Source organism: Chaetura pelagica, unplaced genomic scaffold, assembly GCF_000747805.2.
Source record: "Chaetura pelagica isolate M959 unplaced genomic scaffold, ChaPel_1.0 scaffold17, whole genome shotgun sequence".
NCBI classification, from domain to species: Eukaryota; Metazoa; Chordata; class Aves; order Apodiformes; family Apodidae; genus Chaetura; species Chaetura pelagica.
The window spans coordinates 2714168-2741305 of NW_009970726.1; the positions used below are offsets into that span (position 1 = coordinate 2714168).

At 37.3% G+C, this 27138-nt stretch overlaps 1 protein-coding gene across 1 annotated transcript in view; it reads right to left on the reverse strand.

Moving 5' to 3' along the window:
* Positions 1–494: 494 nt before the first annotated feature.
* ARHGAP21 (Rho GTPase activating protein 21) overlaps positions 495–27138 on the reverse strand; it is a 61558-nt gene continuing 34914 nt past the window's right edge. The window contains exons 7-23 of the mRNA XM_010006956.1: positions 15509–15667; positions 15252–15354; positions 15123–15159; positions 14461–14586; positions 12293–12577; positions 11150–11214; positions 10919–11067; positions 9292–9434; positions 9041–9196; positions 8855–8933; positions 7455–7528; positions 7280–7369; positions 5230–5355; positions 4990–5031; positions 4562–4667; positions 2754–2785; positions 495–2436 (exon numbers count right to left, since the gene is read on the reverse strand). Coding sequence (XP_010005258.1) covers positions 703–2436; positions 2754–2785; positions 4562–4667; positions 4990–5031; positions 5230–5355; positions 7280–7369; positions 7455–7528; positions 8855–8933; positions 9041–9196; positions 9292–9434; positions 10919–11067; positions 11150–11214; positions 12293–12577; positions 14461–14586; positions 15123–15159; positions 15252–15354; positions 15509–15667 — 3506 coding nt within the window. The 3' untranslated portion in view covers positions 495–702. The remainder of the gene's footprint in view (positions 2437–2753; positions 2786–4561; positions 4668–4989; positions 5032–5229; positions 5356–7279; positions 7370–7454; positions 7529–8854; positions 8934–9040; positions 9197–9291; positions 9435–10918; positions 11068–11149; positions 11215–12292; positions 12578–14460; positions 14587–15122; positions 15160–15251; positions 15355–15508; positions 15668–27138) is intronic.

The following is a 27138-nucleotide window of genomic DNA, read 5'->3' on the forward strand; positions in this document are numbered from 1 at the left end:
ATCTACACGCCTATGTTACATACAACATTTATATCAAATCTGGTATCTGAAGAAAAGATACACATGAAATATGTACATTTAAGTTACTTATTTTACAGAAAGATTAAAAATTCAAGTCACATAAAACTCAAAATCTGTATTAAAATTGGAAATATAAAACTCCAATATTTACTGGAATGCCTAAGGAACGGAAGCTCTGTAGCCACCTGTGTTAACATTTGTAAAATGTAATGAAACTCGTTAACAGTAAAATGCATTCATTTGTTTGTAATAAGTTTCTCTAATTTAACAATATGGCACCATAACAAATCAAATGAATTTATGATGAGGCACTTGTTAGTGACTAAACCAAAAGAACAATTTTTCTGCATACTAATGCCAGGCCAACTCTCAGTCAGAAAACCATGTACACACTACACAGCATGTTGCATCAGATGCTTTGTTCAATATTTGTATGCAGCCATCAAATATATTTTTTCTTAAAATATATATATACTTTAACTTTAGTGTTCTTCTGGCTGTGGTAATGCACTGTGAAAACGTTCCACAGAGCATATCGATGAAACCAGCCCAAATGAAGGCTGCATAACAACAACAGTACAGGAAAAAAAAAAATAAAAAAAAAAAATGTACACACATACACACAGTTACTGGGAAGTGTAACAGTTAATGAATTGCTGTAGTGGACATTATCTCCCCATTTTAAAGATACTGGTAGAATCGAGATCTAACCACTTGGGTCCCAGACAGTTTGTGAGGATGGGCATCAACTGCTGGGCTAAAGTTGTTTTTGTTCATGTTTTGATAATTTTCACCATTTACCTGGTCTGGTGGCTGAAATGATCCCAAAGGTGGTGTTCTGTTAATTAAAGTCAAGCTGCTGGAAGAACTGCCTTCATCTGCCTGCAACTCTGCAGATAAAGGCAGATCTACCTTTGATACATCTGCTAAGCTAGTGTTCTCAAGCCTGGGCTTTCCAGTTTCACCCGTATTAAGGTCAGTTGTGCTAGTGCGTAAACGCTCTCGTGCAAGCCAGTCTGAGATGGAGAGGTCCTGTGCTGGGCATTTTGGCTTCAGCCGATTGACAGCTGAAAGCTCAGATTCTCTCTCTCTGCTTTGACTTGGCTCTTGAGCTTTCCAAGCATTCAGGACACTTATTTCAGCAAAATCCCTCTGTCCTCCAAGCGTATGCCTTCGCCTGATATTCTTCTTCTTTGCAGTCTCTGCAGAGTTAGCTTTTTGATTCCCTACTCCAAACATGTCATCTGCAGAGGACTTGAGTCGCAGCTTTAACCGATCTGTAATTTTAAGTCTCCAGGTAGGCTCTTGTTTGTCAGCCTCACTTCTGGCTGATGTAGCTAAACTGCTTGTTGATCTTCCTTTTTTCATTATGTCAAACATTTTGGTCACAGTAGGCAAGTCCTTCTCACTTTTCACATCCCCTGAACCCTCACTGTCCGTTTTGTGCCGTGCAGACTTTCTCCTAGACAGTGTATCACATTCAATAAGTTTGTGGGAGCTAAAAAGTCTGCGACTCTCTAACTTTGGTGTTGAACTTCCCTCAGTACAACTTACTTCACTTTCTTCAGAGTTCCTCCGACTGGTCTTTACCACTTCTGAAGCTTTGCCCTTGGACAGCCTTTCAGCAGCAGCACTGGTGGCAAAGACAGGGAAATCACTTTCACTGTCCGTCTCCATAGGACGCCCTTCGCTGATCAGTTCACTTCTTTCATCATCAGCATCTTCTCCCTTGCTTTCTGTCACTGACTGCACCTCAGGGCTCAGCATACTGGCATCTAAACCAGTTAGATACATAGTAGATGAAGTAGTTGAATAATCTGAGGTGATGGAACTGACATCAGCTGCTAAAAACTCGCTGTGTTTCATTTCAGGGCTGGCTACTTTTTTGCATGAGTATCTGTGCTGGGAAGGCTGGGAGGAAATGCTAAGCATAGTGCCAGAGTCAGACACTGTCTCCTCAACCTGGGAAGAAGATTGTGAAATAGGCATTTTTGGGTTACTCTTCTGTGTGGTTTGCAGACAGCTGAGATTTGGTGATTTTGTACATTTGTCATGGTAAGGCAGTGAAGGTTCCTCTGACTGGATACTTTCTTTCTTTAATGTCTTCTTTTCGTCCTTTGCAACATTCACATCTTTTTTACTGCTGTTCTCTTTTTCCTTCAGGACAAACATCCTCTGTTTCCTCCCTGTGTCTCTCTCTCTTTCATATTCCCCTTTAGCTACATCCTCTTTTGTTGTGTCACCACAAGATTGTTCTGCAAGCTCCTTCTTGAAAAACACATTATCCAACTCATCCTCTGAGCTGCTTGGTTGTGGTTTCTCTTTTGTTTTTTTCCGCTTGCGACTAGCTGCTGCAAAAATGGAGGACACAAGCAGTTCCTTGCTATACTGATCCTTTCCAGACCCCCAAGAACCCTGTTAAAAAAAAAAAAGGGGGGGGGGAGGAAGACAGCATGATTAAAAACCACAAATAAACATTCATTAGCTTGAGACTTTTAAAAAATACATCCCAAGGTCCAGAGAAGAAAACCTATCTTTATTCAGGATATATTTCCATGCTTTTTCCAATGTAACATTTTAAAATTACTTAATAAGAAAACAGTATTACCACTTATTCAGAAAATTCTATGTAAACTCTATAGTACATTTACATATAAACATTTTAATAAAGCAAGCAAATATCTAACAGTTTCTGGAAGCTTATAACTCCATCATTTCACAAAATTATTTACCTTAGATTTTGCTGAGTCACTAGTAGCTGAATCTGTGAAAAAATTAAAGAAAAAAAACAATTCTGCTCAGTTCTGTGCATTTTTTTTTGTTGTTGCTACAGACAATGCTGGACTTATGGAAAAAGACAAGCACAGAACAAAATGTGAAGCAAATCAAAACCAGAACAGAGTGAATAGTCAGAGCTCACAAAGATGCAAGCTGCACCACAGAAAGCCACCGCCATGAAAGGATGCTGTGAATTGTAGGCAGAACCAGCTCAATGATAGGAATGGCAAAGGAGCCCTGTTCTTCTAAATAAAAAACAGAAATACTAATGTTTATTCCATGTTTTAAATATACAGCCCCTGCAAAACCGAAGCTGAGAGAACTTTTCAGGATTGTACTGCATACTCTCCTGAGATCCAGGACACACAAAGCAAAATTGAATGTCTTAGTACTGTTGGCTGTCCTAGGTACAAATCATGGTTCATGGAGTCATACTCTTTTTGTGAGGTTTTAAAGGACTCAAGTCTTATTTTGTGTGTAAAACCCCAATTATACATCTCTCTCCACCTCTGGCTATGTATGGGTAAAATTTCATTTTTAAATAGGCTAGATTTGAGCAGCTACCAGTTTTGTACTTCTCTGTAACAAGCGCCATTATGAAATGAAAATGGACACCATAGTTTTACTGTCTTGCAAAACCCAAGATCATACAATTATAAAGGGGGTAGGAAGGGGCTAGCACAATGACTGTAATATATGAAGTTGCATGTGTTCCAGCATTAGGGACTTTCTCCCTAGGAAGAAAGAGCTGAGCCCCCTGCCACACCCCTTTTTGACACATGGCTAATGCTTTATGACTAGAAAGACTGGTAGACCATACCATGCTATTTCTCCTCAGGGTCTGCTTCAGAGATAACAAGAAACAGCAGAAAAACTTTTAAAAAGTAGCATTGATCTGTTTAAAATACTCTTAAAAGAAAATTTACAGACAGATCAACTTTTTTCTTTTTCCATTTACAAGAAACGGGGGTTTCTGCAGACAAGGCAGCTACAGTGTGGGCAACAGTCCTCCTTCTTCCTACAGTTCCAGCTGTCCATCAGTGACATCACAGAATCCACTAATGACATCACCGTGTGATAGACTCCTCCCACTTCGCCTGTTACAACATCAGTATAAAGTGACTGTTTCAGTAAGTGCTGAACAACCCTTTGGAAACTGAAAGAAGAGCTCGAGACGAAGCGGTAACACTGGTGGGATACAGCATGCTGGGTTAGTGCAATCGTAGTGAAGGGAGAGGGGGAAAAAAGTCACCAAAAAAGAGCCTGCAATGCTTGTCCTTAGCCACAAAAGAGGATGGCATTTATAAACAGAAGGAAATCAGCTTTAGTACAGACATACTGCAACATACTGAAAGTGTCCACCACTTGGCAAGAAAACATAACTCAATGTTTTGCATTCCTAACGTTGGGAAGGAGCAATATTAGAACACCACTGAAGATCAGTCTTTCTGCCGTCACACAAACCACTTTACAGCAGCATATCTGCTTCACCTCACGATGATGAATGCATGGGTTACTGTGAATAAATAAAATAGTATGTGCAAGCCTCATCTTTTAATGATTATATCTGTTAGATCACAAAGTTTTCCAGATTATATCATGCATGATTATAAAAAATTCAAGTCTGTAAGAACTGTTAACTATCTCTTGGAAAAGAGAAAAACAGTTTATTAGTAAAAAAAAAAAGGAAGAGAAAATTACAGTGGGTTAAAGGAGTAGGTTATTCTAGCCTATGGACTAACATTGTCCAGGCGAGAGTTACCTGATACGTCTCCAGGAGATACTCCCGTTCTTCCAATGTTGGTGAGTAAATGATCTATGTTTGGCACTGGCTGAGATTCTACAGTGTTTTCCTCCTGAACTGCTGTCTATAGTTAATAAACAAAGATCTCTTCATCATCGTTTCACAAATAATTCATTATGATTCAACAGCATTTAGAAAAATTGCATTATTCACCTGAGGACACGCTTTCCTCACATGTTCATATTTTCCCATTTTGCTTTATGCTTTTAAAACAAATTAATGGCTTTTTTAATATCATTAATACAAGGACTGGAGAGATAAAAAGGTGCTTCTGAAGAGCAAACCATACAACGTTGTACTAAGAAATATATAGGCATTTCTAGAGGCAGCAGAAGCAAACTCTAAACTAAGACAATTAGAACACAAATATTTATGACAATACTTACAAGAGGTTCTTCAGCATCATCTTCTGTGAAAAACCAGTCATGCTACAATTTAAAATAAAAAAGGTGAAAACCCCACAGGGAAAACAAAACCCATATGTGGAACAATCAAATATGAACATTATTAAAATTGATACCCTGGAGTTCGAAGGATAAATACCAGATCCAAACTGGCCCAATAAGAGAAAAGCTGTTGATCTGTGTACAATCCTATTTTTTAAATACTGAAACGCATCCACTTACTTTTTGGATGAGTGTTTCTACAATTTTATATTGGTCTGGCATGTGCGTAACCATGTGTGTCATGTTATCATCAGATGTCCTCACGAGTGTCGGACCAAATACTATTGCCAGGTTTCTTGGCTCCATCTAGGAAAGAAATATTTCCACATCATTCATTTATAATGAGAAAATACAATAATATGGGCTACAAACATTGATACAACACTATTAATACCTGAGAACCATTTTAAATAACAAAGAATAGGTTTTCATAATCTCATTGTTGATTCAGGCAGGATGTTACATTACACTAAAATCCTCCTATACAGAGCTGCAATAAATGCACCCAAGATTTCTGCAATTCAGAAGTCAGCCTTCCTTAACCCATTGCAAGTAGATAGCTTCACAATAGCTTCACAAGCACAGAAAATGCACAAACTTAAGTTATATTCTTTACATTTTCAGGAGAATTTTATTTTCTTCCCATAAGAAGAAACACTGATGTTTTAAGAATCTTTTTTTTTTAATATATAAAAAGGCACTGGTAGTTCTTATTGTTTGTTTTTACTCCCCAACCACTCCCCTCCTATCCCCCAAAAACTGTTTACATGACAAATGAAAAAAGTCAAGCTGGTAATCAAATACTGTATTATGTCTACTGACAAAGAGTTAATTCAGTTTGCAACTACTTTGGAGGAGGCAGCAGCAAAAAACATCATGGACTCAACATATCTATTCATAAGACAGACTCGAGAGATATCTGATCATGTTGCAACAGTAATAATCCATTAATAATCCATTTAATTTACTTGTAATGTTACATCTCTGATAAGTAACTCCAAGAAAGCAGCAGCAGAATACTTACCTGCTACTTTTACTCACTTCCCTGGCTTATAGCATACTGTTGTGACATAGATCAAAAACATATAGGAGCCAAAGTCCTTGTGCTTACCAGAAGGAAGTTGCAAATATAATGACACAAGCCCCTAATGTCCATTTTTACTTGAATCTGGCCTTTGAAAAGTCATGCAATTATAATATAATCTCATTCATCTAACCTTCTATATTCTATAATATTAACATTACTTAAACAACATCTATGCAGCACACCAAAACCATAAAAAGATAAATAAAGGCTTACTTTAGGCATTGCACTTAAAAATAACAGTTACTATAATTTCATTATAACATCCTAACGGTTATAGTTTTTAACATACACAAACATTTTTCTTCTACATTTGACTAGAAGGTATTATCTGCAGAAGAGGTGTTGAAACCTGATGTTTTTAATTATTTAAGACTGGCCACAGGTTCCTCTATATAACACCACTTCAATTTTTTTCCTGTACCCTGCATGCTGGTAGTCAAGTATCAAGGCAACCTGTTACCTGCCCTGAGGTAAGCATCCATAAGCGCACCCATATCGTGCACATCTATGCATTCAGCTACCCCTCCCTGAGAGGTGAAAAAAGGGGATACTATTATTTGTATTGACTGTAGGATTACAGCATGCACAGAAGCAGTTAACACACAGTAACTCTCCCCCACCCCACAGGAATGACAGAAAACTAGTCTTAGTGGTGGACTAAGACCCTGTAGCTGTGCATACCACCCTTTACCTAATGAATTTTCTTTCTTCAAGTCATTCAACCCAACATCTATGGGATACTCAAACATTCAAGTATTTACAGCAAGTCCTAGTCTTAACAATTACTCAAGCATCCAGGAAACCAGGCTTCACACAAAGCTGGAGTGACAGCCTCTGTCGACAGATTCATCCTGCCACAGACACTCACCTGTGCCCTGCTCAGGAGCACTTTACTATTGTCTGGGTGGTGTTATATGAAATTTACAGACTTAGGATAAATTTAAGATATAAGCGGTTATTCCCACAATAATTAATACCAGTTTGAATAAACTTAATTCACACTGAAAAATCAAAAAATCTTCTCAATTTACCAAAGATCTTAATTTTATCTACAATAATAAATTATCACCTTAATAGAAATCCTACACAAAAGCTATACTTAGTGAAACAAACCAAAATACATTATACTTTTGGTTGTGATACCTTGTTCTTTTCTGAGTTTTCTGCTACTGTCTTCAGGTGTGCAGAAAGAAACTTGAGAGTCTCATAATGATGTTCAGGTAAATCATGAATCTGAAACAAACAAGCACAATTCAGAACAACAAACATTCAGTGCTAGTTTTGTAGTACACCTATAACACACCTTGTTTCAACTTACCAGTCTCTTCAGTGTTTTCAGACGTTCAACGGGATCTTCTTTTCTATTGGCATCTATAAAATCTGCATATTTGTCTGTTAAAAAACATTAAAATTAATCATATAAATATGATTTTATAAATATATGTGTTTACTATGTATATAAAACCTCATCCCCTGTGAATACAGCTAACATATATATATGAATGACCTTTGGAAGTAATAAATTAGCCCATTACATTGTATATAATATAGTAAGATTGCAGTGAGGGAAAAACCCTAGCTTTCATAGAATATTGCAACAATAAAATTGCAAATCATAGAATCATAGAATCCTAGGGGTTGGAAGGGACCTCAAAAGATCATCTAGTCCAACCCCCTCTGCCAAAGCAGGGTCACCTAGAGTACATCACACAGGAACTCATCCAGGTGGCTTTTGAATGTCTCCAGTGAAGGAGACTCCACAACCTCCCTGGGCAGCCTGTCTCAGTGCTCTGTCACTCTTACAGTAAAAAATTTTTTTCGGATCTTCACCTTGAACCTCCTATGCTCCAATTTACACCCATTACCCCTTGTCCTATCACTGGTCATCACTGAGAAAAGCCTAACTCCGTCCCCCTGACACTCACCCCTTACATATTTGTAAACATTGATGAGGTCACCCCTCAGTCTCCTTTTCTCCAAGCTAAAGAGACCCAGCTCCCTCAGCCTTTCCTCATAAGGGAGATGTTCCACTCCCTTCATCATCTTTGTAGCTCTGCGCCGGACTCTTTCAAGCAGTTCCCTGTCCTTCTTGAACTGAGGGGCCCAGAACTGGACACAATACTCCAGATGCGGCCTCACCAATGCAGAGTAGAGGGGGAGGAGAACCTCTCTTGACCTAGTAACCATACCCTTTCTAATGCACCCCAGGATGCCATTGGCCTTCTTGGCCACAAGGGCACATTGCTGGCTCATGGTCATCCTCCTGTCTACCAGGCCCCCCAGGTCTCTTTCACCTACACTACTCTCCAGCAGGTCAGCCCCCAACCTATACTGGGACATCGTGTTGTTCTTCCCCAAATGCAAAACTCTGCACTTCCCCTTGTTGAATTTCATCATGTTTCTCCCCACCCAACTCTCCAGCCTAAGTCTCTCTGAATGGCAGCACAGCCTTCTGGTGTGTCAGCCACTCCTCCCAGCTCCCTCCTCTCACTCCTTTTTTCTGCTAATTCGTAATTCCTTCACCATCACGGAAATTCGATTTACAGCTCATTCTTAAGCTCTATGATCACCATTACTCCTGCTTTTTCAGGAAGAAAGGGGGCATTTATTACAAAATTAAGGTGATTCCACTGGATTTTCTCTCAATCTGAACAATGCAAGACAACTGTTCAACAGTCATTCTTAAAGACAAAAACAAAAAAACCTCAAACAACTTACCATTGGTAAAAAGGGGTTCTGGAAGCTTTCTGAAGAAGGATTTCAGCAAACTGCTTATCACATTCAAGTCTCGCCATTTCTACACATTTAGAAGAAAAGGACATACATGCTTTATATTTCTAGAATCACAACACAACCAGAAGTTTTTGGCAGCTCAAGCTGGAAGTAGTGTGATCAAAGACTTACATCATCATGAACATCAATATCAGTCATTCCTTTGTTGAGTTCTTCTTGCATACTGGAGATAGCAGCATTATTTCCAGGAACTCTGTAAATTCCTGTGTACTCAAGACCTCTTTCTTCAACTAGTTTGCAGCATATATCAACAATCAGTGGAATATACTGAAGAAAACAGAAAGTTATATATACATTTAAGAGTAATTAATACAAAAAAGTCTTTTAAAAACACAATGTAAAGAAAAGGTATCCTTCCATACTTTGTTGGTATGAGCTGGGGGACAGTCATCTAGTCTAACACCAAATGTTCCTACAGCAGATGGCTTCTTTTCAAATGTCTTCCTCATAATGCTTGGAATGCCTTTTCTCCATGTCCCTTTGTCTTTGGGTGGGCTTGTCTCATCTTTTTGTTGTTATCATAATGCAAACAAAGAAATAAAGAAGAAAAATAACAACATTTAAGCCATAAAAACTACTGTGAATACAGGTAATAGATTTGCAAAGATCAAGTGACACCTATTGCATTTTTACCTCTTCTACTGACCTGGCTTCCCACAATAACTCAGTAAACATGAGAATACCTTTAACTCTTCTGTGATTTTGAAGATACATTTGAACATACTGACACCTCAGACTTACAAAGAAAGTACTGAATAGTACTGTGAAATTACAACATTCTAAGACTGAAGGTACATAAATTGCATTTAGAAAAAAAGAAAACTACATTTAGTAAAGCACTATTAAGTCTCCACTGAATCCAGTACTGTGCAAAATACCTATGCAATTATACACCGATGCTTACACTTGTGCAGACCTATACATCCTTTTAAAAATTGATTTTAGTAACTCCTAAATCATTCCAAGCAGGACTCACACTTAATACTATCTACCCAATAATCAGAGAAAAAGTTCCGTTTCTCTGTTTTGTCTCTTCTATACAATTCATGTAGCAAGCTACAATTCCTGTTTATCCTGCACTGCAAGTCACCTAATACAATAGTACTGCCTTCTTATTCAAATATTTCTAGAAATATTCTTTCAGCAGATTTGACATCTACTTTAAATCTGCAGTTTAGTTACATAATTTGTAGCACAGCTGGAGCAAAGAGACAGTCACATAAAACAGAATGCACTCACAGCTTAAATTCAAGACTAAATTGATTGAAAGTGGTTGATCAAAAGTTTTTGCTCAACCAGTTGCCTGAATTGTACATAACACCCTTAACAAGGAGCCTGATCAGAAATGCCATAACACATTTACACATTCTGAAAAAGTAGCTTGTGACATTTGATGGAGTTCAGTTACTGATTTAAGTTTGCAGTGCCAGCTCACTAGACTTCTTTAGAATTCAGCAGATATTATTTTGTTCTAGAAAAAATAATACAGTTTCACTCCTGAATTTTAAAGATTAAGGAAAAAAAAGAGTTCTCTACTTTTAGAACACTTTAGTGGAACACTATGGTTTCTTAACAGCATATTTCAAATATTAATTTACCTTGCTAATTCCAAGTCAGCTGGAGACAAAAGTAGGAATTTGAGCCAAAATAATTTCCAAAGCTTGGCAAAATTTCCATTGCAAGAAGTGTAACACCTGTATTTTACTACTTTTATACTATATGGAGTTGTAGGAAAAAAAACCCAAAACGCTCCTGAGAGGACTAGAAGAAAAAGCCTCAGGATCTGAGAAGACCTGAAGTATATCTAAGGAACATTAAAATGAAATAGTTACAAGAAATTAGTTGTTATTATAGCTGCAGCTTAAAAAACCCTGGTGAATACCTGGTTTGCATCTGTAGATTTGTGAGTTCAAAAACCTAAAAAAGGCACCTGGATGGCCTCACTCTGGGAACTACAAGGAACTAAAGAAATACACAAAACATTCAGACCTTTATTGAGAAGCTTCCTTTCAGACTCATCCTTAGGAGAATGTGGACTCTGAGTCCTCGGTTCTCCTTTAGTTCCAAGCAGGGTGTGTCTGATACTCAGACTCTGTCTCGGTGTTTTGGGAGACGGCTCTGTTTTGCTGCTTGAAGAACTGAAACAAGATATATTGCTTTGGTAAAAAGAAGCTAGGTAAGAAATCTACAGAAACTACTGGTAGCATATAATTCACCTACCTCATCATTGTATTGTATTCTTTAATCCTTCGACTAATTAGATCTCTACTAGTGACACCAGTATCCTATAAAATGAATTGAGATCTACTTTACAATCATAAAACATAACAGATTTTTTACTTTAAGAATACTATTACAATTAGCTTGTCAACTGGCTGTATATGAAAAATTAACTTTTCATTACAGTTAAAACCAAATTTAACAGGCAATCCTTGAGAATAAGGACAGAACACTTAAAAACTATGAGGAAAACTGAATAATTACAAATTAAATGCTGCTAGTTAGACTTTTTTATTTTTTTTCAAAGCAATACAATCAGATTACATCCTGTTAACTTGAAAGCAAGTTTAAATAAAAAACCTGCAAGTCAACACACACTACTATGGAAAATCCAATCCTACATACACTTAAATACTTATGTAACTAATTACTACTGCACATACAGCTGAAACATCCACAAATTTGAACGCACTTTATCCATCTAATAATGTTTATTCATCCATTTTCCTTTGAGTAACTGTTTCTAATCCTAGCAGATGTGCATGACCACTGACACGAAAATATTCCTGTGTTGCTCATCACTGAAATGAAAATGCACTGAAGACAATATTGGGACAGATATCAATGTTATGTACAGTCATTTATGTTTGCCTTTTGTAATCACCATTAAAATTTAATTCATAGAAATATCAACATTTCATCAGAGAAACAGGCACCCTTCAAAGCTTCACTTTTTAATTACTGAGAAACTCATCACACTATACCACTGCACACACTTTGAAATGCAAGTCTGAAGACGTAACACACTGGTTCTTACACTGCAATTATCTTTTTAAAAAGATCCAGGATTTTTGAAAAATCAGTTCAATACAATGTGTACATTTAGTTAAATCAGCAGCAACATTAGCTAATTTATTGCAGAAGTCTGCTCTCTCATTATGTGTACATCAGACTTTTTAAAACTCATGTACTCTGTTACCTTGCCTTTCACTGCATTTTCATATATCTTCCTGAATACATTTTGGTCTATTGTTTAATGGCAAGTTATTTTCTTTTTTTCAAGTATTAATTACAAGAAAATACTATCAATATTTAATTAAAAGTCAAGAACTATGGCTCTTGCATTATAAGTTATACAGTTACCTCATCATTTAAGTTGCTGTTGTCTTGTATGGCTTTAATCCATGCTAACATATTATCTCTGTCCTCAGCTTGAAACAGATACTCGCAGTCTGATGTGGTGAGCCTAAATACATTTTTCCTCTTGGTTTCACAGTAAGAGATGTCTATCAAACAAGCATTGATGCTTATAGGTTGTTCTTCCTCAGATGGGGTCACTTGTTCTTTTTTATCCTTATACAAATAAAGTGAATGACCTCGAAGAACAACATACAATTGCTTCCATGGTCGAATGCTCCCACCAACTCGCTGAAACACATAAACCAACAGGTTAGTTTGCTTACTTGTCACAATGTTTCTGGGTTAAAAAAACTACCTCCAAAAGTTCTGAAAAGGAAGACTATCCAACTACCTATACCATTTTTAAGAATGATCTGTGCATAAAGTACACTAACTGCTCTCCATTAGACGACTAAATTGCTCAGTAGTCTGCCATCCCTCATCACCCATTAAGTGTGTGTTCAGCTATGACAGTATCAAGAAACAGAAAGTGACTACAATTTCACACAGGCATTAATACAAATATATTAGAAATGGTGGTCTCTTGTCTACATCTTTTATAGTTTGTTCAAGTCAGACTCACATTTACACACCGCTGCAATTCCAGACTCCCAATTTTCCTTAAGTGTCAGTCTATAGTTGTGCAGAAGGTTAACGTGAACTGAACTCAAAACATACATGAAAACTAAAGCTTTGTTCAAACTACAATTATTGAGGGACTTATTCTCACTACTGAATTACTCACTAGAAATTAGTTTACTTCACAGATGCTTTGAAATGTAAATTTAGAATCATCGAATCAATTAGACTGGAAAAGACCCTGTCACAGGATGCTCCATCTCTCAGTATGCCTGCCTCAGTTTCCCTCTATGATTCAATTGCCTTCTGTCTCTCAATTTTACACGCTCAGGTCTGGAGTGGAAAGATTCCCATGGGAAAGGAAATGGCCTAGCAAGCTCTGAGCTAACAACAATCTTGGAAGTACAGAGGGCCAAGCTGATGTTCATAACAACAACACAGAACCCAGCCCAGCCACAGGCAGGCCCAAAATGGAGACAAAATAAGAATGACCAGATAAACAAAAGAGTTTGCTTGGTGAGAAAAGGGCCTTCTTGGGTTTTTCCACTGTTTTCCTTTTATTCTACAAGAAGAGATTTTGGAGGTACAGCTGAATAGTTAAATGAGGAGTAAATCCACTTTATTTTATAAAAGCCTGGTCCCATCTTTGATCAGGAAGACTCCTGTACACTTTCCCATGAGGTTGCTGGACCTTCTCCTCTTCAGCAGGGATGCCTGCCAGAGAGATTAATTCTCTGGAGTTGAGGACTGGGACAAAGAACACCTAGCTGTGGCTGTGCAAGGATGAGAAGTATTAACTGCCTTACTGTCTTTATTAGTTTATTTGACATTAAGCAATCTTTCATCATTAAGTTTTAAATTTTAAGATTTTAGGATCCTTTTAAAGTCCGTAATTAATGGTCTAGATCTAGTATAAGACTTGTTAACAAGTTGCTAGCATTTAAATTGTTCACCTTTACTGACTGTTTTGACTATTAGTGGTACGTTTTATTGTCAAGATACCTTTTGTACTATAGCTCCAACATTCTGTTCTGATCTCCCAATTTCCCCACAATTTGATTGTGTTTGTGTCTTTAACCTTAAAACAGTTAAGACCTGGTTATCTTGCAATAAATCCTGTTCTGTGCATATACACCTCCTCTTCTATCTCGCCCCATTTGGGACAGACGCTTAACATTATCAAGTCTAAGCTAACAGGCATTAATCCAACACTGCCAACTCCACCACTAAACTATTTCCCTGAGCACCATATCTGCATGTCTTTTAAATACTTCCAGGGATGGTGACTCAATCACTTCCCTGACCAGCCTGTTCCAGTTTGTGATAACCTTTTCTGTGGAGACATTTTTCCTAATAACCAATACAAATGTCTGCTGGCACAACTTCAGGCCATTTCTTCTTGTCCTATCAGTTCCAAAGTTCTGAAGACAGTTTAGGCGTGCTCACATGCCCAAAATTTTAATTAAAAAAGGAAATCTGGAAGCCTTTAAGTTTCTTAAGTTTCCACCAGCCTAATATTTGTGCTACATTAAAATGACAAATATGATAGGTACCTTTCCCTTGTCTGTAACAAGCTGACGAAAATGGAGCCATCCTTCCTTGGAGGCATCACCAAAGACCTCTGAAGAAGAATCTTTTTGGGAACCAGAGTCTTCTGAAGATTTCTGACTGTCTGGAACCTAACAAAAACATCACAGAAAGAATGCATACTGTACTTCTAAATACATTTCTCTACAATCCCTACATTCAAGATGCATTTCTCTTTTAAAGCTAACACCTCATTCAGTAAAAAAACACTAAGAATATCCCTCTATGAAAATATTATTTAATAGTGACCTTATACATTCCAAGAATATTTTGAGTAACTGCAGTAGTCTTAAGAGTCATTAGTAAGTTTTTACAAAAGCATGCCAGAAGTATGCTTGTTTACAGAAGCTGAGGAAAATGAAATATCAAGGACCACGTGGTGAGCCCAGAAAAAAAGAGACCACGCTTACTTATGTGATGCATACAACACCAATTAGGGAAAAAAGTTTAGAACCAATTTACATACTAAAATGAATCACAAGTAAGAATAATTTGATGAGTAGCAATTCCAATAAACTTTACGTCTGTGTTTTACACAACTTTGCATAACCGAGTTGTATCGTTCATACAGCTTGTCACAGTGGTATGTATTAACTCTTAAAGAGTTGTTATGTACATATATACGTACCTTAATCCCCTTTAAACTAGATACGTGCTTAATGGATCTGTTGGGAGAAAAACAAATAATAAAATGAGATTTTTTGGTATACTTCAAGTAACAGTTCCCTAAATTAACTGATAATTTTAATGAACTTACGATCTGCCTTCTTCTCTGTAGTCATCCAGTCCTTCATCATAAGACTTTGATCTCTCAGTTTTTGCAGCAGGCTGGCTATCCAGGACACCAGGCCAGATTGATTCTACAAACAAATAGAAATTTTTGCAATATGAAGAACCTGCATCACATTTTTACAATATACTTCAAGCAATGAAGAGTTTATAATTTTCACTCCTATTTTCCAGAGTATAAAAGGAAAAAAGTTGCATGAGAAAAATACTGAAATCAACACTCACCATGATCATGTGAAAGCTGTCGCCGAATTAAAGGGATTTGAGATGAGGGACTGGGAGGAACAGTCGTTACAGCTGGTGCTTGAGAAGCAGATGCAGAAATAACAGCAGAAGCAAGAATGTGTGCAATATCATGGTCAATCCTAGGACTAGTTGGTTCATCTACAAAGGTAATATGCCACATATTAAATTAACATTAAATATTTTAATAAAATGCTCAGACTAAATAGCTGCCTGAACTTCTCATTGGAATATCAGATTAAGTATCTTAAACACAAAATCTTTCAAACAAACATAAGGGTCCAATTAATTAATGCTGTCAAATGTACTTTTTTTTAGAAAAGAGAAGCCTTTTCATTTTGTAAGAATGTTAATTGCATATTAGAGACAAGGACAAAGAACATTATATCTGATTACAGATTTTGCTCTGAGTGAACAAACCAGGAAGTTTTTGCTAAACTCCTGTAATATTATTTTCATATAGACTATTTTTGTTCATGTGCAGAAGTGCAAAAATACACTTCTTACCTCAGTACATCTAAACGCAAGAGGCAGATAGGCATAACTTCCTAGAGTAAAATATGGGCAGACTACCAAAAACTGTTTGCTTCCAACAAGTGTTCAAATACTAAAGGCACATTACAAGCAAACTAAAAAGCATTTAAACATATTGCCAGCATCCAAAGAACCAACCCTCCCATCCTCCACACATTCAAATAAAATATTCATATTTTTAAAAGATGGCACTACTACATACCAATTAGTTCTTCCACTAATTGTTCATACAAACGATTGCATGCCATACATGCCCAGCACCTCCTAGTCTCAACAGCCACAAGGGTCATCATGAAAGACTCCAAAAAGCTTTAAGTATCTCTAGTACTTAACATGTTTCTTACAATATGGAAGATGACAAAAGATACATTTTCAATTATTCTGAGAAAAGAGCCGTAACATCTTCTGGAACACATTTCTAAGACTAGAAAAATAATTCTACTTCATGCTCCGATAGAAGAGGAGATGAGGAAACAAAAAAAAAAACAACAACAAGTCACAAGCAGGGGCTGAACTGTACTGCCATAATGAATATGAATGAATTCTAGGTGCTAAGAATTGTAATATGCAGAGCTACTGAAAAGCCTATTGAAATCAATGAACACTCACAGACAGAGGTTTATTCTTTGCTTTCTGCAAACACAACTGAGTGTGCTGCATTGTGCTTTTCCAACAGCCACTGTTAAGGCAGCACTTGTACCATCAAAATTTGGCAATGCACATTCAAAACAAGGCAATAAAACAACGAAAGTACAAGAAAGTTTAGCAATAATAACCCTCTAAATTGTCTGGAGTGGAAAAGAATTTTTAAAGTTATAGATCAAAAAAGCATACTATGAAAAACCCAGCTGCACACTAGAAACATTCATAAAAAGAGCAAGCAAAATAATTCACAGCAAACCTGTGATACTATAGTTTAAAATATTTCTAAGTTTTACTTGCATCCACAGTGATAAACTAGAGGCATTTACAAACCTCTTCTCTACAGCAACTAGGATCTAGAAAGGACCTCAGTTCTACTTAATTTAAAACTACAACAGCTCAGTCTCCTATTGCCTTTTTTCATATACACAGCTTTCCTGCAGCAAACCCTAAAAGAAGTACACTGTCGTTGACTGAGGAATATAACCACTCATTGAACACTTAACTAGTTTACAGCACACTAACTGGAAATGCTCAGGTCTAGGTTACATATTTTACAGACTTAACTCAAAATGTCACAGTCTCCACTGCCAAAAGCTGCAAAAATGCTACTGCTTGAAATCAATCCGCACAAGCTGTGAATACAGAAGTGTTAGGCACTACTACACAATTTGCCACAACACTTAAAAGTGCTTTTAGAAATAGGCAAGTTTTAAAGAAACTGTAAATGACATTGCTACAGGAGGGAAATAACTCCATTCAATCCCTGAGAGGCTGAAGGTCAGCCAATAGTAAGCTTTTACATAATGCAAAATTAATATAGAGCAAACCACGACATACACCATATGAGCTACTGCCTACTAATTTAATACACGGGCAAACTCCACTGCTGCTGACCAGTAAAAATCAAAACTCGAACAGCTATTTATAAATCCCTTGTACTGTGACATTCCTCTTTAGTGCTTTCAGTACTTGTTTTCCTTTTCTGTCTCCTTGATTAATTGCTGTATTTGCATCCCAAAATTCCTCATGCAGCATGGAAAAGGATGTGTTCAGCTCACCAGTCAATGAGAACTACTGCATTTGAAACCTAGTGAAGTGAACAGAACAAACATTAGCATTGTCCCTTTAAATACTTGTAACAAAAAGGTGAAAGACTCCAGGACTACTTGAAGCCTTACTTTTCATCTGAGAAAAGGATATAAATACAATTTATTCTGCACTATTGTCCATGAAGCAACCCAAGAGGGTGGCTACTAGACAATGAGCCACTGTGGTCGACATAACTACCTCTGGCAAAGTAGAAGATGCCACTTGTCACCCTTGTTTGAACACAAGCATGACACTGGTCAAAAGTTGCAAAGAGTGATTTTTCAGGAAGAGCTTTATAATGCAAAAACATTTATAGGAAGTAAGACAATGAAAACTTGTAGTATACAGGCAACACAGCTCTGAATACAGTTAACTTGCAATAACTGACTTGCTAGCTAAAGCAGAGAGGAATCTGTATGAAAACACACTGGTGCAGCTGGAGATAATGGACCTACAAAGACAGGGAGCATCTCTACACAGTGTAAGTGATCTGAAAAAATACTAATTTTCTGACTCTGAAAAGACACAAATTAACACTGAATGGGCTCAGAGGCAGAACTAGGATTACACGGGTTAGAGAGCATGACAAAGAGGACATAATAACCCCACTTTGTGGATGAGAAACTAAGGAACAGGTATTAATCCATCTTCCAAAGATTCAAAGGCATGAAAATTAAAAAAAAACAAAACACAGCTGAAAAAAAGCACAGATTGCTACCATACCCGTACTATGCTGCTACAATACAATCTTATAATGATTAATATAGTATTTAATGCCTTTGTTTATACCTGAATCTCCTCTGTCCTCCAGGATTAAATATGAAGGTTTGAAAGTAAGAACCTGAACACTTGAGCACGAAACAGGGCACATTTCGAGAACCTTAAATGTAACTTCAGTGAACCACAGAATTATTCAGGTGGAAACAAACCTTGCGAAGTCCTGTAGCCAAGCACTGAATTCAGGGCTTTTATTCAAGAGGTGCCAAACAGAGGGGAAGGATCAGTATCCTGGCTGTGCTCTTATTGATGCAGACCAGTGTTCGTCTTCACTACCATGAGGTGCTGGTACCACTGCAAGAGACTAGGCTATTCCAGGAGCAGGACTTACCATTTGTCCTTGAATTTCAAGAGGTTCCTATGAGACCATCCCTCTGGGCTAAGCCTTTCTGAATATGCCTTTGCAGGTACTGACTGCACCATCTAGTTTGGTGTTGTCTGCAAACTTGCTGAGTATATTCCATTTCCTCTCTAGGTCACTGATAACAATATTAACCAAGATGGACTCCAAAGAACGTCACTGGTAACCAGCCATCAGGTACAATATGAATACTTGGCCACTACCATTTATACTTAATGATTCAGTTTTCCTAGGGATCCATCTGGCTGGAGAGCAGCCCTGTGGAAAGTGACCTGGGAGTCTTGGTGGACAAGCTCTGCATGAGTGAGCAGTGCACTGCAGTGGTAAAGAAAGACAGTATGATGCTGGGCTGCATCAATAAGGGCATCACAAGCAGAGACAAAGAAGTCATCATCCTGCTCTACTCAGCACTTGTCAGACCACACCTGGAGTGTTGCATTCAGTTTTGGTCCCTGCTCTACAAAAAAGATGCAGACAGGCTGGAGAGGGTCCAGAGAAGGGCCACACGGATGATCAGAGGACTTGAGGACCTGCCATAGGAGGAAAGGCTTAGAGAATTTGGTTTGTTCAACCTTAAGAAGAGAAAGCTTATGGGAAACATTATTACCATGTAGCAGTACATAAAGGGTGGCTACCAAGAAGATAGAGACTTCATATGGAAAACACAAGGGGTAACAAGTACAAGTTACTCCTGGGGACATTCTGATTGGACTACAAAAGAAATTTTTTCACCATAAGAACAGTTAGACATTGGAATATCTCCCAAGGGAAGTGGTGGATTCCCCTACATTGGGCAGTTTTAAGAATCAGCTTAACAGGATGCTGAGCCATCTTATATAAACTATAGTATATAGGTTGGACTAGATGCTCCTTGAGGTCCATTCCAACCTGGCTTTCTATTATTCTATGATTCTTGGATCAGGTACATGTTGAAAGATGCCTCATAGTATTCAATGCAATTTTGGTTACTCACAGATCTTGCGGAATTGTAACCGTGTTGCTCTTTGTAAAAAAAGCTCAGCCTTCTGCAGAAGACTACTAGGAAGTAACTCACTGCTTTCTGTCTCCAAAGCAAAGGTCTAACAAAGTAATTAAGAACATAATCTTAATTCAACAGAGACACAGATATGAAAGTTCTCCGTATACTGTATGCTTCCAGAGCTAGGAAGAGATCTTAATCCACACACAGGCAAGGAAGTTAAAAGAAGGTCCATCTCAAAGGCTCTTCAGCTCCAAGAATCCTCAAAAGAAGCTGAAGTGTACCACTGCAAGAGACTAGGCTATTCCAGGAGCAGGACTTACCATTTGTCCTTGAATTTCAAGAGGTTCCTATGAGACCATCCCTCTGGGCTAAGCCTTTCTGAATATGCCTTTGCAGGTACTGACTGCACCATCTAGTTTGGTGTTGTCTGCAAACTTGCTGAGTATATTCCATTTCCTCTCTAGGTCACTGATAACAATATTAACCAAGATGGACTCCAAAGAACGTCACTGGTAACCAGCCATCAGGTACAATATGAATACTTGGCCACTACCATTTATACTTAATGATTCAGTTTTCCTAGGGATCCATCTGGCTGGAGAGCAGCCCTGTGGAAAGTGACCTGGGAGTCTTGGTGGACAAGCTCTGCATGAGTGAGCAGTGCACTGCAGTGGTAAAGAAAGACAGTATGATGCTGGGCTGCATCAATAAGGGCATCACAAGCAGAGACAAAGAAGTCATCATCCTGCTCTACTCAGCACTTGTCAGACCACACCTGGAGTGTTGCATTCAGTTTTGGTCCCTGCTCTACAAAAAAGATGCAGACAGGCTGGAGAGGGTCCAGAGAAGGGCCACACGGATGATCAGAGGACTTGAGGACCTGCCATAGGAGGAAAGGCTTAGAGAATTTGGTTTGTTCAACCTTAAGAAGAGAAAGCTTATGGGAAACATTATTACCATGTAGCAGTACATAAAGGGTGGCTACCAAGAAGATAGAGACTTCATATGGAAAACACAAGGGGTAACAAGTACAAGTTACTCCTGGGGACATTCTGATTGGACTACAAAAGAAATTTTTTCACCATAAGAACAGTTAGACATTGGAATATCTCCCAAGGGAAGTGGTGGATTCCCCTACATTGGGCAGTTTTAAGAATCAGCTTAACAGGATGCTGAGCCATCTTATATAAACTATAGTATATAGGTTGGACTAGATGCTCCTTGAGGTCCATTCCAACCTGGCTTTCTATTATTCTATGATTCTTGGATCAGGTACATGTTGAAAGATGCCTCATAGTATTCAATGCAATTTTGGTTACTCACAGATCTTGCGGAATTGTAACCGTGTTGCTCTTTGTAAAAAAAGCTCAGCCTTCTGCAGAAGACTACTAGGAAGTAACTCACTGCTTTCTGTCTCCAAAGCAAAGGTCTAACAAAGTAATTAAGAACATAATCTTAATTCAACAGAGACACAGATATGAAAGTTCTCCGTATACTGTATGCTTCCAGAGCTAGGAAGAGATCTTAATCCACACACAGGCAAGGAAGTTAAAAGAAGGTCCATCTCAAAGGCTCTTCAGCTCCAAGAATCCTCAAAAGAAGCTGAAGTTAAGGTAGAGACATACCAATATACACGTTTTTTCCGAGAAGCCTGTCAGGAAGACACATAAGTAAGACAACCATGTATACAGTTTCACTTGTGTAGTGAAAATGCAAGAAAACCAATGTAAAAAAAATTAATTGTTCAAACAAAAAAACCCCACTATTTCGACCTAAGCCTGCAATCACACAGGACAGTACGAGGACTAGCAGACTAACAAATACCCCATAAGGTTGAATTTCTGTTACAGATCTTTAAGTACAAGCTCTTGCATCTTACACTTCAACTTGCAAGAGTAAAAACTCTAATTTCTAAGCCTAAAAAGCATTATGGAGAAAGAAAATACACAATTGCCTGGTTACATCATGACTTGCTACCTTATTTTTCAAAAAATGACCCTTTAAAAAGGTTTTGTTTTTTAGTTTTTAAGTACTTCCAGCACTGATCGTCTTTAAAAAGAAGTTCTGCTTTACATAATGATCCTCTTGTAGCATGGAAACATGTCTGCATGCTGAACACATTCATTTCTGTAAGCCACAGAAACACAGGACTGGAGAACAAGCCTCCTGAATCATTAAATCCAGCCCCCTGCTAACATGCTCATGTAAAGAATATGTTTATTACAGAGTCTCACGCAAACACAAAAAGGCTTCCCAAGATTATTCTTCATGTGGGACTATTCTGAAAACCTTATCTATGACAGCCTCCTGCTTATTTCAGTGTTAAAAAAATGTATAACTATCTTTCCATACAAAGTAATTCAAAGCAATTGCATGTTTCTCTTCACAGTACTGCATAAAAAAGTACAATTCTCAATATACTGGGGTGGGGGGCAAGACCCTCGATGGCATTCCTTGCAATTATTATTCTAAGTTTTAATGATACACTAAGGACAATTTATCTTTCGAAAATATTATACACTACCAAACAAATATGATTCTTCTACTCAACTGAAACTATTCTAAATGTTACAAATTCTTGACTTCACATTTTAAGTTTTAATGAAGACAGATTTTTGAGTTACAGGAGCATTTGAATGGTATTTAAAATGCTAATTTGTAGTTTTGTGTTTTGGCTGCTATACTTTAGAATACCACAATGATTTTAAAATTGTTCTTTGGATAAGAAACACTGAACTTTTCAGCCTGAAGCAATAGTGATTTGGCAGGCCATACTACAGAAACAGTGAAATAAAAATAGAAGATTGATGCTTATCTTAGAAACACTGATGACATGTTAAAAGCTGTGCCAATGCTATCATTAAATAATGGGAGGAATAGTCCCTCAAAAATGAACATCTGTCAGCTCTAATTTCTATTACAGTTACATTTGTATTTTCATAGTTTGGAGTAGCTGGACAGGAACTTGTATTAAAATTTCCACAACACTTTCCATACCAAACATCTGTCTTCAGCCACCATTTCCCCTTAAGGTATCCAGCATTTTGGGTTAACAAGCCATGATCTCTGGTGTAGAAGTTTGAGGCTTAGAATTTCTCTCTGCCTGATATTTATCTCTTCCCACAGGAGAAAACAGAAGTAATACATTCCCCAATTATTTCTATACTGCATATGATAATATTTCTGGTTGTTTCCCTTAACTTTTCTCTATTCCTATCACCATAACTCTTTTCAGTGTGTTATGGAAGTGCACCAATTTGTTTTCTAGTTTTAAGAATATAACTGCATTCAGCAGTGTGTACACATTCTCATCTTCTGGGCTAGAGTCTAAGCAGCCTGCACAGAGAGGAATAAAGATGTAGGGTGAGGAGAGGAAAGGTATGGCATTTATTTAACTAGAAAAAGACAGCAAACTCATTACCCTTCAAAAAAGCACTTGGAATTATGTACATGACTTATTTAAAGGTAGGTACTGGTAAGACAAACCCTATACACCTCTGCTTCCAGAAGAATGTCATCACATGTACAATAAAGATGTCTGAAACATTCAACTAATGTTGAGTATTTTAGAATGCTTCAACTCTTAATTTCTTAGTTAATTTACTTTAGTAAAAGAGTATTTGGTTAAAAAAGTAAAATAAGGTTGAGCTGAATTCTCTAGAACGCAGCAAAATTTATCCTGTTAATCAACAAGTACCCAAACACTTTTATTATCACAGGATTTTGTAGTAAAACAGAGACTGCAACACAGTAAAAAAAAAGTTTTTGAAAACTAGCATGAAGATCAGCTCTTAAAGCAAGGTGAAAAGCAGAGCCTACCCGTTTACTAGCACAGAAATCACTATGTTTTGGTTGCCTATGCTAAGGTAGAAATAATAGAGAGATGAAACTCTGAGTGGTGTGGATAGGGTGAATCAAGATTATAGCAGTCGGCTGGTCACTTGCAGTATCTTTATGAGAAATTCAGCCAGCAAGAATCAGGTTTTTAAAAAAAACCAACAAACACCTCAACACATTCACACACAAAAAAGTGGAATAAATATTGTGGTTAAAGCTGTGAAATCCTGGTAAATCTTTATTTGAATCAATACAAGGTATTGGATAGCAAAATTTTACTGTAGTACAAAAGAGAATGGAGACACTTATAGAGCACTTAATACCACATTTGGCTCAGGAACACTGTAAAGTGCAAATGGTTGGAGATTAGAAAGTACCAAGTATCATATATCCTTGTTCTGTTATTGCAGCCAAAGAGAGGATGCTCATCTAATTTTTACACCTGGGTGTTATCAAGGCCTAGCCAAATATTTTTATCTGGCTCATTTTCCTTCAGTTATTCACAAATTAATAGTGTAATAAAGTGACCTAAATTTTTTCTAGGGTAAAGATATACTAAATATTTTTTAAAATGGGATCATATCTCTGAGGAAAAGCTTTCTTACTTATCCAATGCTATCTCATGCCTAAAATAAAAGATCTGAAATTGAATGACTATGGGCTTGTTTGATTAAAAAAATCCAACAAACTTCAAGATGATGTTTATTTCAGCTAAGTATTTTAAAACATATCGACTTAAAATTAATTTTCATGACAATACACTGTGAAGTTGGAAAGAACATTCACCCACTAGCAATGGACAAGGCACTAAACTGCACTGACAGCTAGACATACTGCAGTTGTGTTAAGTACTGAAGCAGTTTCTCCAGTTCCACTCATATAGGTAGTTCAATCCAACTTCCAGATTGAGTTGAAAAATCCTTTTTTTAAACTGCTTTTTACTCTACAATGAATAGTGAAAGAAGGAAAAAAAAGTTTTGAGTAACCTGCAAATCTCAGACATGCACATGAGACAACTATGTTTAAGAAATGTATAAAAATATTCTGAATCAACCTTTTCTCAAGAGTTACAAAAATCTTGAATAGTGCTCTAATTTCCAACCCCAGTGCAGGTTAACACCTTCAAAGTTACTCAGCAGGTCAGACATTTATTATCTGCTGTTCTCAAATAAATTGTTTACATATTGTAAGTCTAAAAAAAATACATACATGAAACAACAATTGCTAAAATAGTCACTGATGGAGATAATGTTCTGGGGCTTTTTTACTAGCCTAGAGTGGGGGTTTTTTACTAGCCTAGAGAACAGGTGAGACAATTTGTGGGTAAAAGTCATTATCTTTCATTAGACTATCTGGTATAGTTTGAGAGAATAACAAGTATTTCAAGAACAGACTCTTTCCTTGGATCTGAAATAGAAACAGCAGCTTTCCAAGTTAACCACAGTGCTCTGCATTTAGTAGCATACAGAAAGTACTGAAGTCTGCAATACCGGAGTATGGTTTTCTGTAAAACCGGCAGCTTCCTTATACCCCAATAACATCTGCTTACCTGAAGAAGAGTCTGAGCACACAACATTTTGCCCAATTTTTTCAAACAAATCATTTTTTTCCTACAAATGATACTACATCTACCTACTAGGTTTGCTCTGAACAGATCTTGTTTCTATTAGCAAATACAAACAGAAATTTAATCTCTCAGTTTCTGAACAGCCTTTTATGAAAATAAAAAGCTGTCAAAAGGCACCTCCTTCAGTAACCCACTATAATCCCTACAAGAATCTGCTGCAATCTGAATCAAGCTCAATGGTAACTCTGACTTCTGTTTGTGGTGCAAGTCACACTAGGATCATTCTGACATGCTTTTCTTCAAGAGCAGGTTAGTCACAAAATACCACTGTAGAAGCCAACTGTTCCTGGCTGAATTTCTATCAAAGTATGGTCTGGCCATACCTACTACTTTTAACAAGCAGAAAGTGGTAAGAAAAAAATCAACACACCATGAAGTACCTAAAATAATACGTTACCTTGGAAAATATTTATTGCCCCCAAACTTCTATTTTTACACTCCTCCAAAGAGCTACTTCAGAAAGTGCATTTATGAAATGAAAAATAAATCCTAATACTGCAAAAACCATTTATGTTGATGCAAATAAGGGAAGAAGCCAACACCAAGGTACATCTGTATTCAAAGTAACATCCTTCTCAATCCTTAGAAAGAAGGCGTGCAGCAGAGGCTGGACAGGGGGACAAAAAGAAAAAACGCAAAGCAGAACACAAGACAGAAAAATCCACCTATTTTTCTTCAGAAGAGCTAAACAGCCTTTAACTTAATTTCAAAGTAGATCTAGGGTTTGATCTGCCTGATGAAGTACAGCTTTTAGCAAGTGAAGCTGTAATTAGGCATGACAGTGGAACAAGCTAAGTTAGAATCATGCATACTAACTGCAGAAGATGCCCACTCTTACTGGCATTTGATACTCTTCCTGTTCAGAGAGGGTCATTTCATCTTCAATCTGCTGGAGCTGTGGAACAAAGTTTCCACACTACCTGTACTGGCACAAGAATTTCTTGCTAGACAAACAGCCCACAGTAGAGTGTTGGCTCAGGCCATACCTTTGCTTTAGCAGCACCACATTTTAATATTTCTGGAATATTTAGGAAGTTCCAGTCCAAGAGACTAAGGAGCTCAGAGGAACTCACACAGTCCCATGGGGTGTTATGCCAAGAGGCTGCAATGGAGAGTAACAACTCTGTTTCTTCTGAAGTGCTCAGCTACTACCAAAATGCAGGACAATTGCTTCTTTTGTTTAATGTTTCTTTGACTTTTAATCATCTCTAATTTCATCTCTAATCTAAATTCCTGTAAAATCTGAAAGCAAGCCACAGGAGTAAGAGTTCATGGCAAATCTTTGTCAAAATCAAGATAGGAGATTGTGTAGAAAAGCTTGGGTTTGCTTTACACAAACTCAATCTGACTTTTACACGACATTTAAATTGTACTGGACTAGAAAACTTCCAGCCAGCACTTCTGAAGGAGCACAAATACTGCAAGTAACTTAAATCAAGTATCCAACACTGATTTTAAGCACAGCAGTAAAGAAGCCCTGCAGGAAGACTGCCTACATGTCTTACAAACCTGTACTTATCAATAGGGTCTAAAGAAGATTCCAAAATTATAATGGTTCCTTATTCATCCAGTAATAAAAAAAATAAAATTCGTAAAACTCGCACTCAAGAAGGAAAACCAAACATGAAATCCATATGCTAGCTAAGAAAGCATCTTTGTTAAATTTTAAGAAAATTCTGTCAAAAGAACACAATTATCATACCTTTTGTATGATTTCCATTCTTCAATGCACACTTCTTCACTATTTTTGGTTATTTACT